Raw genomic sequence first — 12,129 nt, 5'->3', positions numbered from 1 at the left:
TGGAACACATCAGAACCTAACCTTTGTTGCTGTTTTTAAGAGGAGATGTACTCTGAAGTATACCTGCAAGCAGAAGGAAGAAAGAGGCTGGAAATTTTTAAGCAAGATTTTTAGGAGCAAACTGACGGAGAAGGAAAGACAAAGGTCACCAATCTCTATGTAAGTCTCATAAAAAGACAAGAATGCGGACACCAGAGGGAGAGGCCTGCGGACAGCTGAGCATGGGCAGGGCAGCCCCAAGTCCAGAGGCAGCCAGACTCAACCACCATGATTCACACTGGTTCTCCCACTTACTCCCTTGTGACCTTGACAGTAACTTACTTGATAAAAGACTCAATTTCTGCTTTTGTTAAATGCAAATAATATCAAGTGTAGCAGACTACTGTGCAAAGTAAAAAAAAAAATCTTCTGGAACTTATCAAATTCTCAGTAAAGCAATTATTATTGTTATGATAATATTATTTCTGATAAAACATGAAGTGAAGCTCCAGGACGGGAAAATTAGTGAAGAGGAGAAAAGGGAGATTTTTCAAGTGTATATATAAACAGCCATTACAGAGAACACCCAGGAACAGCTTCGCCCCACAAATGCCTACTGAGTGCCTGGGGCAAGGTGCTCACTGTGTTAGGACGAAGGGTGGAGCTCCAGGGGCCAGAACTTCAGGACTGAGTCAGGTCATGAGCACAACAGAGACAACCATCAGACAGCGAGCTGGGATCAATAAGGTAGGAAGCTGAGAAGTTTGGAGAAGACTGTAAAAATCACTTTTTGTTCAAGTGAACAGAAATGGCTGAAGAGGTAGACAGCAAGTTAAAATTTTAAAGTACTGACAGAGTTAGGAGAAAACAATGATTCGAGGCAGACAAAAAGATATAAAAATAAAAAGTGGGGAAGGAGTTTTAGTACAGCTGACCCAGGTAATGGTGCAGGACAAGCCAGAGAGAAACACTGGCCATATCCAGACTGTGGACGGGGGAGCTTAGGAAGACTCATTTCTGAAGACGTCCACATGGTTCTGCTTCTGTTAGGCACACGGTTCAAAAAGCACAGGAAGGAATTCAGCGAAAGTCGCCACCCCCGCTGTGAAGGCAGAGCCATCAGGTTCACTATCTCTGGTTTAGGAAAGGTCCACTTCATACAATGTGTGGTTGTATATTTTGTTTTTTAAAGGATGTATGGTATTATTTCCATAAAAAGAAAAAACCCAACGTTTGGGATTCTAGGCAGTAGAAATGGAGAATAAAACAGTGCCTAAGGGCAGACTGTCTGCAGTCAGAAGATAAGGCGTGAAGCCCAGATCTTGCCACTCAGGGACTTTAGGGACCTCACCTGTGTCACCCCTTCATCTCTAACATGGGGACAAGTGTGGTGCTGTCTCAGGGTGGCTCTGAGGGGTAAATGATCACCATAAAGTGCCCAGCATAATTCTGGTGTAATAGTCAACAGATGAAGGGTATTTTTCAGATTAGTAGAAAGTCATTATAATGAATGAAGAATAATAAAGATTTAAGGGTAAAGATTTTACCTCAGTGGCTTTCAACTCTTTGGAGTTACTGCTCTGAAAATCAGATCTTGCCATGAACAGGCTACTTCAAGAAGTACCTAGAATTCTGTATATAATCTCAGAGCTTCATAAATCTTCTATAATCTTGGTCTTGGAGTTAAAAACATCTAGGGAATTTCCTGGCAGTCCAGAGGTTAGGACGCTCAGCTTTTATTTCCGGATGGCAGGGGACATGGGTTTGATCTCTGGTCACAGAACTAAGATCCTACATGCCTCCCAGCATGTACACACACACACACACAAAGTCTAATCTATGGAACTACAACTACTAACAACTGCTGTGAACTAGACATTTTATAGTTAAACATAAGAAGGATTATTTTAAATTATCTTTTATGTACTGAAAGTTTATTACTATACACCAAGATCTACACTCAGTGCTTGTCTCATTTACGAACACCTCCGGAGATTTAGATGCTAGCATTCTCATTTTAAAATGAGGAAACTGGGCTTAGAAAGTCTAAGTGATTCTCATGGCACTAGTAACTAAAAAGCTGGGGTTTGATCTGAAATCCATGGTTTCATTCTACACAGTAACATACTGGTTGTGCAAAAGGACAGTCCAGGCACACCCGGTTTCATTGTGCATCACAGACCCTGCGTTTCTTCACAAACTGACAGTCTTTGGGGACTCTGCGCAGAGCAAGTCAACTGGTGCCGTTTTCCCAGCAGCATGTGCTCGCTTTGTATCTGTGTCACATTTTGGTAATTCTCATGGTATTTCAAACTTCATGATTATTATATTTGTTATGGTGACCTGTGACCAATGACCTCTGATATTACTACTGTGACTTGCTCAAGGCTCAGATGATGGGTAGCATTTTTAGCAATAAGGTATTTTTAAATTAAGATATGTTCGTGTTTTTCTGACATCATGTGATTGCACACTTGATAGGCTGCCTTACAGAGGAAGCATAACTCACACGCACTGGGCAACCAAACAGTTCATGTGTCCCTCGTTACCGCAAGACTCGCCTTACTGTAGTGTCTGGAACTGAACCCACAGTATTCTCCAAAGGGTGCCTGTATTAAACGCATGAAAACTTAAATGTTGGTCAAATATCCCCTCCTAAAATCTAGCACGGATTTTAAATTTTCTTAAGTCAGCATATGTACAGAACCACACAAAGGAAAAAGCTCTTTATTTCCCCTTGGAATTGAGCAGCAGAGTGGGTTTCAGAGGCAGGACACCTTTCCCCACACTGTGTGACCTTTACTAAGTTACTTCACCTCTGTTTCCTCATCTGTAAAGTGGACACAACAGCGTCTCCCCACAGGGCTGGTGTGAAGCTCAGATGAGCTCGTATGTGTAAAGGACTTAGATTGGACTGTCAGCTGTCAACATTATCTGGTGTTTGAATGAATTAATGAGGTATATAATACATAATTTTAAGCAACTTCCTATAATTAAATAGCCAGTTGGGCGACTCACAGACCCGTCACCCTCACAGGCCCGAGTGTCGGTGGAGCGCAAAGAACAGAAGCACCCACGGCTTTGGAGCAGATAGTGGCCTTCCAAGTCTGGCCCTCGGAGGGGTAGCTTTACAACCTTAACGAGTTTCTTCCCATCCGTGGTTTTTATTTCTCCCCATTCTAGGTTAGCACATTCTTGATTTTTAAAATATTACTCAGGGATGACACAAAATACTCAAATTCAAACCAGGATTTCCAAATGACAGTTTACTAAAAATTGTAAATGAAATTTTTAGCCATGAAGGATGAGCTAGAAAAAAAATGCAGAATAAGAGAGATTGACATTAAAGTGAACCACATAAAAAGTCTGTATGAAACTAGACTTTGTATCTGAAATACCTGTATCTCAGGTAAGTCTATCTCAAATACCTGAGATAGGTTTACCTGAGATAAATACCTGTTTTCACCTAACGGTACATACACACCTGTATCTGAAATACCGTGTAAGATACAGAACACAGGAAAAGTCTTGTTTCTGCAGATGCCATTTGTGACAACCACAATACCCACTTAGTAGTCAAATCATGCAAAGATATTTTGGCAAAAATGACCACATTTTCAAAATTCTTTGGAGAGGGAACTATAAGATTTGTTTTTCTTACTCTTTGAAGCCGATGTGGTGTAGATAGGTAAGTCTCTTGCTGCTCTTCTCAAAATCTCTTGTTGTCTTTCTTGGCTGAATTCCTTTTCATAACGTTCCTTCACAGAACTGGACAAACAGAACTATAGAAGGAGAAATAACTATCAATTCTTTTCAATCCCATGATTATTAACTATCATGCTCAGAAAAACAAGTTTTATCCAGAACAGAAAAAGACAAACATTTCCTTCTATAAAGACAAAATTTTTCTTCAAATTTGTTTAGGAAGTTAAATCGAGCACCTTTTAACAAAACTACATGCCTTTGACAGACTGAAAATATATGTCCTCCATGCGAATGATGGCAAAGAACATGAACTAAATATTTTTGCATCTTTGTTTTTTACAGAAAAAATTAACTTTCCCCATCAAAGAGGGTTTAATATACATTTTGTGCTAGTAAAAGATTTGCTGTTTAAAAGTGTCAAGAGATTATGAATCTTTGGGAAGATGTTCAAAGACTCACTTGCTTGGGGGCAAATTACAGGCAGGGGTCCTGCTATTTTCTGGCCAAGTTTCTCCTGAGGACAACTTTTACTGCTTTGTTTTTGTTTCTAAAACGCTAACCAATCAGGGAACTTTCTCCATAACTATTAAGGACTGTCAGGGCAAGCACAGTCTCCTTTTCTCAAGGAGCAGTTCTTTCGTAGGGCTGCTTCCAGCTTCTATTTCTCAAGTTTTAATTCCACGTGGTGGGCACCATTTCCCTACAAAGGACTTGTTTCATTGCTTCTCTTCATGTCATCCCTGTATCTCAAGGACCTCAGTTTCACAACTCTATTTCACGTAACCAGGAGCTTTTATTAAATTTCTCTTGGTTTTTATTTCATAGATTTCTTTTAAAAAACAAAAACTGGCCTGAGACATGCTCTTGATCATGTTTCATACAATATTGTTCCTCAACTATTATTTACTTACAGGGTTTTGCTTGAAAAGGCCTAAGGAGTCCTAACTGGAGCTTCATCTTTTAAAGTTTGAGCATTTGGTCTACCTGCTAACTCAAGTATCAAAATCTGCCCACCCTCGATGACTCATCATCAGTAACAGCACTGCCTCTTCTGTTAAAAACGGGACAGCACAGCACAGATTAGGAGCCCTTGGGGTAAGGAATCTGTGGATCCCACGCATCTCAGGGCAATTTTCTAAGACTGCATAATTATTGGCAGAGCTGATAGAAAAACACAAGTCCCTTGATTTAGTTCTGCTCTAGGATGTTTCTCTCTATGCCACTAATGTGAAAAGATGTTTTTGCCTTTTACAGACTTGTTCCTCTAACCTAGACTAAAACACAGTGGCTGAGGCAACAGAAGAGTCCTTTTAGATCACCTAGCCTGGCTTCCACCACCAAGCCACGATGGCACAAGCAATCCCCCAATTACTTAGGAAGGGCAAGAAAGAACTTGGACATACGAACTGGACAGAAAAAATACACAGCATCTTAAAGCTGACTCTGGAGGTCACCTATGTAAATGCCCAGGCACTTCTGAGATCCATCCCCTCCCAAACACTTTCAGGTACAGAACACTTTCCTACTCTGTAAGATGGCCCACTCTCCTTTAAGAAAGCTGACTTGCTAGAAAGTTCTTCCCTGACAAGATACATCTCTGAAACACTCAAAATAGAGAATAAAGATCATATGAAGTGAAGTGAAAGTTGCTCAGTCGTGTCCGACTCTTTGCAACCCCATGGACTATACAGTCCATGGAATTCTCCAGGCCAAAATACTGGAATGGGTTGCTGTTCCATCCTCCAGGGAGGATCATATGGTATAACGTTAAACATGTACGTGGAAAAAAGATGCTCTCATCAAATTTTGCAGTTTCCCTGTAAAATCTGAACAGACTTCCCTGGCCTAACTGTTTCTAGGCTGGCCTCAAAATCATTACTTTTCCTTACGAACTATGGTTAAGAATTATGAAAAGCTTAAATCAAATGAAAATATCAACAGACACCAGGATTTCAGATAAGAAATGGAAAAAGATAAAACTTAAAATGAATTTAGAACTTTGAAATTATTACTGTCTGTTTTTCACTAAATACTACTGAACAGAATTCAAACTATGAAATGTCATTATCTTAAACACAGTGTTCAGATGTTTCAATTTAAGTGTATGTTTGGTACTGTCCTGGGTACCAGGGATTCAAAGATGAATAAAAATATAGCCTTTGCCTTCAAAAATAGATTCCTATAGTCCAGTTACGAACATTAAGAATTACAAATGACAAATTATCAATTCTTTACCAGGTGTGATCAAAGCTCCCTCATGAGGGGTGGGGGCTGTCCATGAATGCTTCTTGGAAGAAGAGGTACCTAAACTGGGTTTAGAAAGATAAACAGGAGTCGTCCAGGAAGGTAAAGCAGGAAAGAAAATCTTGGCAAAAGCAGCAGCATATGGAAAACAGAAAGAGGCGAAAATGGTATATTGAGGGCAACATGTTACTTGAACACAGACTTCCAGGAAGAAGTAGTGGAGATAGTAAGACTTCAGCTCCTGAGGGACTATAATCAGGAAGTGAACAGACCCCTGGCAACAATGTGGGAGTAGATGGAAAGGCTTAGGTGCTAGGCTGAATGCTAACTGGGTGCAATATCGTAAACACAACAGCCAAAAAAAGAAAAAGTAGCAGTTAGATGGCACTTACTATGTGCTTGGCATTCTTCTAAGCACTTTCCATATAGCAGTAATAATATGCTATAAGTACTACCATTCATGTGTGTTTGTGATCAATCTATTTAACCCATACAACAATCCAATATGGTGTGTACGACTGTCACCCTGACTTTACAGAGGATGGCTCTGAGGTCCAGGGCCACGGCCCCAGTGCCCCGCAGCCAGTAGAGCAGAGGGAGGAGGCAGACGGAGCTTGTACCTCTGTAATAGCCTGCTTCTCAAAAGTAATACCAACTGTTTTCCTTATTCTGTTTCCTGTGAAGACTATTTAGTTTTATACATGATAAGTTTCCAATAGCCATCATTACTGGTAATCCTTTTCAATTTAAGAGATTAAGGTATGGATGGCAGCTTGTAATTAACTTTAAGGGCCAAATAATTATTAGCAAATGCCTGAAGAATATATTTGAAGCAACAGTAAGCTTGATTAATGGTTTACATTATCCCTTAAAACAAAAGCGCCCAACAGAAACAATGGGCTAGTGACCACTTGGCATCAGCCACTACTGCTGACTGTACAGGCAGAACCCAGCAATTCTCCTGGGCACCTGCCCCAAAGAGCTACATGTTTGTGTGTGCTAGAATGTGGACAGCAGTCCTACACCCAAATGCCCATTAACAGGAGGCCAGATAAGTAAACCGTGTCACACAGCACAATGGAGGATTGAGCCACAGCTACGTATAACAGCATGGAAGAATCACACACAAGGAGAAGGTTCACGGAAGGCATGCAAACAGACGTTCTGTGTGACTCCGCCCACATGAAGCACAGGAGAAGGGAGCGAAGGGAGCCGGAGGGAGCACGAGGAGGCTCACGGGATGCCAGGCACGTTCTGCTTCTGGAACTGGGTGCTGGTTACACACATGTGCTCAGTTCATGAAAACTCATTTATTCGTACATTTACAGTATGTATAGTGTCTGCATAATGTTCTTCTACAAAAAGTTAAATGGAAGTAGATGTCTTTAAACCTATGTCTGTAATTTTTAATGCATTCTGATGAATTTAATACAAAGGGAAGTAACTATATTATTATGTCATCTAATATTTGAGTGCTAACCACAAGACAGGCCCGATGTTAAAAGCTTTCCATGAATGAATCTCATTTACTCCTCAGAAACATCCTACAGGGGCGGAACGACTGCTGGGTCCACCTTCCTTGGATTCATTAAAAAACGTGTTAGAGCAGAAGATCAAACTCAGACAAGTCTAACTCTGGAGAGTGTGCCCTTCTCCATCCAGCGTGCCCCTCTCTGTCCGGCGTGTCCTCTATCTAGTGTGTTCTGCTCTATCTAGCTATGCTGAACTTGAACTGAAGAGAATCCAGTTGGCTCTATCAGGTGAAAGGGACACAATGGTCTTCAGTTTTACTCCGCATACGTGTATACTTGTGCTATTTCCAAGTGAAACTTCCAAGCAGAAAAAACACTAGCCACACTAAGTGTCACAAGCAACAGCACAGACGATTTGTTTCCCATAATCAAAACACTTTATTTACTTGCAGCTTATTTGTTCAGGCCTGAGAAAAAAAATAAGTGTTAAGAGAGTTTCTAAAAATAAACTATTTTCCTAACTCAATTCTGTCCCTTAAGATTTTTCACTCCAGTGACATAAAGTACGTCTTTAAGAAAACACTGCATGGCACAGCTAAACCGTAGTGTCATCATGGATCTTTTACGAAGGACATCAGTGGGCTGTGTCTTGAGAGGCTGACGACTCACATTCACAACGCAGTTACCGAGCAGTTTATGAATGGAAACAGAACAAACGCTTCATGTAATTGAGTTTCAACAAAGGTAACACAGGGAAAACAATCCCATCATCAGTGAAAGCATTTGGTAATTTACCAGCATTAAATTTACCTCTTTGGAGGGGGAAGCGGGAGATGTGAAAATTGTCATCCAATAGGACCATACAAACATAACAAAGAACAGATGGAAAGCCACAAGGTAAACAACGGCCTTTCCTGGTAAATAAAAACAAACAACGTTTCATTGAATCCAGGTGAAAGCAGGAAAAAGCATCACATGTTAAAACACAGTATTTAGAGTCAGCAGGCTCAATCCAATAAAAAATTTAATTAAAATATACTAAGAATATCAAATATATACACTCTTTTATCTGCATGATGTAACACTACAGATATGAAAAAACACTCTGTTCTTGCATTTTAGGGTTATCGGCCTGGTTTATAAGTAAAGATTTGATTTTATTAAGTTGCTGAAGGTTTAAGTTGAAATCTTAAAAGCATCTCCTTCAAAAGCACTTCCTAAAAGTTAGATTTTAAATGAATTAAAAATTATTTAAGACAGAACATTAAATCCAAGGAATTATAACACTGAAAATAAACAACTCAATTCCTGGATTATTCACAAAAGTTATCCTAAATGTCACTGTCCTTTTCAACACAGGATAATGTAAAAGTTTAGACACTCTGAATCTCTCCCATAACTGTTTCCTAAGTGGATTAGTGTAACATTCCAACATCATTAACTCACTGATATAACTAAAAACTTTTTGCTGTGTTCTGTAGTTTTTCTATCTGTAAGAAGATAGAAAGAAGCAAGAACTATCTATCAAGTGCTTAAATCCTTTTTCAGTTTGGAATGTAGTACCACAAACTCACTGAAGAAAACAAAGCACAGACAAGCATAAAAGTTTGAGGTTCTACTCAATTTTTAAAGTTCAGATCAAATGCTCCTTTTTCCAGAAGGCTCCTCTATTACTTTCAGAATTTCTCACTCCTTCATACTATTCTTCCCAAATGATTTACTCGGACTTCAATTAAAGCACTTTAAATGAGTTTCTTTTAATCTAGCTGCCTAATACTGATGAGTGAATAAATGGAAAACATTTAGAACGGTGTCTGACACGCAATAAATCCTCAGTGAATACTGGTTATCGTCATCACTGCTATCCAAGCATATCAATTCCTTCTTCTCAAAATCTGTGTTTTTCTGTGCATTCCCTATTTCAGTGTTTCCCAAGCTTATGGACTGGTCTGCAGTTAAATGAGAAACACTTGAGTTAAATGAGAACAATGCAGTTAAGTTTTTAACAAAGCTAACGTATTCAATTTGAACAACTGTCCTTTTTGCCCTGAGGTTATTCTTCCTTAAGTTTTTGGATTTTAAAAAATGCTTTTAAATAAAATGATGATAAAAAATTGACCCCAACTTGCTGAACCCCAACATTTCCTTCTGCAATTACACTGGTTCACACTGGTTTAACACAACAGAAGCCTAAGTCACACTGGTGATCGAAACAGGAAGCCAGGGCTTGAGGACTCCTCAGTACACGGCTGGCTAATCTCACAAAATGCGTACTTTACTTTCTAGCTCCCAAGATCTGTGTCAAAGTAAACATCTGTCTTCTCAGTGCCAGGGCCCTAGTTCCTTGACTGCTGCTCGTCTTGTCTGGGTCGCTGCACAAGCCAGCAGGTGTCCTTGCCTTTACTTTCTATGGTTCCTGGTTCATCTCAACGGTCAGTGGAGAACATGTGGCTCAGAAGTTTCTTCTGCCCACTGGCTGTGAAACTCCTGAGAAAACGCTTCACCTACATGACTAACAAACGCATGCTAAAACTCCGGAGTTTTCTAGTAACTGAATTTAACCGAAGAGCCTCAATCAGCCCTTCCACATGCTGAAAGTCTCCGAGGAGACATAATGTAACCCTTACTTATAACCCTCATGATGGTCTCGTAGGTATCCTTTCAGTTTACAAAGGTAAAAACAAAGGCTCAGAGAACTTCATACCTTGCCCAGTGTCACTTACTGACTAAATGATAAAGCCAGAATTCAAACCCGTATATGCTTGATAAAAATCCAAGGTCTTTCCCACTATGTCATATCTAAAATTATCCTCTCCATTTCTCTATTATCTTAGCATCACTCCTACTTCAGAGACAGCCAAGTCCCACATGAAGTCCTAACCACAACTTCCTTCTATTTGCAAATACGCTTTCTTTTCATGATCACAAATATTGTCTTCCTCATTGAAAACTCTGGTTCCTCAAAACTCTGCATTCTCTACCACTTCAGCTCCCTCTAGGCTAAACCCTATGGTCTAACCAATGGATTTGGTATCATTCCTTCATTTTTTTTCCCTTTGGGAAAAAATGCTAGATCTCAGCCTCCTACTGTTACATGAACACGGAAGTCCTTCTTTACCAAGTCTGCCATTTTATCTTCACCTAGCTCACATCACTTATTATTGCCTGGCTCCTATATTCAATCAAGTTTATCAATCCTCAATTATATATTATTATAGAGCTTTCAGATAAATGGTAACCTTGAGGTTACTTTAAACTTCTTAAACAGTTAGCTACTTACAACTAAGGCAAAATAGAAAACAATACTCTTTAACATTGTTAAACATTTAATATTTCTGCTCTCCATAAGAACAAAAACAAATAGTTTTTCCCTTAAAAAATCTTTACTTTCAGATAAAGAAATAAGAGCTTAAATAAATCTTTTAGTACACTGCCTGGAATACAGTAAGTGCTTAATAGATGGTAGTTATCAAATTATAAATAATAACAGGAAATATTATTTTTAAATAAGTTCAAATTAATGGGATTACTAATAACCCCATATATATGCTATACATTATTATTTATAAGTAATACTTAAAGTAAAAGTTAAAATTAAATCAAAGCTGAAAGAAAAAACTGAATCTATATCAAAAAAGTCTGACTCAAAAATCACCTGTAACTGAATTAAAAAAACAAATAAGCAAACAAAAAAACTTCACCAAAAGACTCTTTGAAAGACACAGGGAAAACAGCCCCCTGAAATAATGATTCAAGTAAAAGTTCTTTTATAAGAACTTCAGAAATTCTCTACTTTCTGTACCTGTGCTTTCAACATACAGGAAATAGTTTTAAGCAAGAAAAACAAGCCTATCAAGACTGTCTCTACTTATTCTATTACTGAGAAACTAGAAACCAAGTCAACTTGAGATTTACATGCTTAAGGTCTATTTTCAACAATAAGAACATTCATTAATAATTTCCAGGAAATTCCTGGTGGTCCAGTGGTTAGGACTCCCTGCTGCCACTGTAGGAGGACATGGGTTCAATTCCTGATCATTTTAATAATAATAATTTCTAACTATTCTACTGTTTTAGAAGCTCTGATTTTTGTATCTCAAATTCAACTTTACTTCTAAAATTTGATATCAAAGGACATAAAATTTTATTTCAATGAAATTTTGAGTCATGATTCTTCTCTCTACACACTGTCTCCTTGACTAGTCATAAAAACTTTAATTCCATTTCAAAATGAAGTAGTACTATAATTTACAAATTCAGTCTGGTTATTTAATTATTAAATGACTATGAGTAGTAAAGTACTATTTTAAACAAAAAGAAAAATGAGAACAAAACAAACCAATAAAATTTAAACTTTAAGAATGTATATTTTCTTTCTGAAGACCAAAACAAACAGTCATCACTAAAGTAACAAGTATATGGGTTGCAATTAAGACACTATGTCATCTATTTGAGAATAAAAATTAAAAGTGCCTTACCGTTTTCTCCATTTCCAGAAAGTGTAACTAGAATAGAAGAAAACACAGGGAATAAATATACTTTAAACACTTTTTAATAAACTTTATTTCAGGCTGACTATTCATCTTAATATCATTTTCATAAACATAAAATTTAGTTACAAGATGTAAACGCTAATGTAAATTCAGAATTGCACACTCAAAAAAACCCTGAAAAATTAAAATTCAGATTCTTCTTTATCATTAACACTGTAATCATATTAAAATTTTTT

General features: G+C 38.2%; 1 protein-coding gene across 2 annotated transcripts in view; it reads right to left on the bottom strand.

Moving 5' to 3' along the window:
• Positions 1-12,129, bottom strand: part of ZDHHC20 (zinc finger DHHC-type palmitoyltransferase 20) — a 64,321-nt gene that overhangs the window by 29,284 nt on the left and 22,908 nt on the right. For both annotated transcript variants that reach the window (XM_065901783.1, XM_065901782.1), the window contains exons 2-4: positions 11,879-11,905; positions 8,211-8,314; positions 3,641-3,761 (exon numbers count right to left, since the gene is read on the bottom strand). In XM_065901783.1, the coding sequence (XP_065757855.1) occupies positions 3,641-3,761; positions 8,211-8,314; positions 11,879-11,905 (252 nt within the window). The remainder of the gene's footprint in view (positions 1-3,640; positions 3,762-8,210; positions 8,315-11,878; positions 11,906-12,129) is intronic.

The sequence above is a fragment of the Muntiacus reevesi genome, chromosome 11 (assembly GCF_963930625.1).
Source record: "Muntiacus reevesi chromosome 11, mMunRee1.1, whole genome shotgun sequence".
In the NCBI taxonomy this organism is placed as follows: domain Eukaryota; kingdom Metazoa; phylum Chordata; class Mammalia; order Artiodactyla; family Cervidae; genus Muntiacus; species Muntiacus reevesi.
The sequence above is the reverse complement of the archived record's forward strand: the minus strand, read 5'-3'. Positions and strand labels throughout refer to the sequence as shown.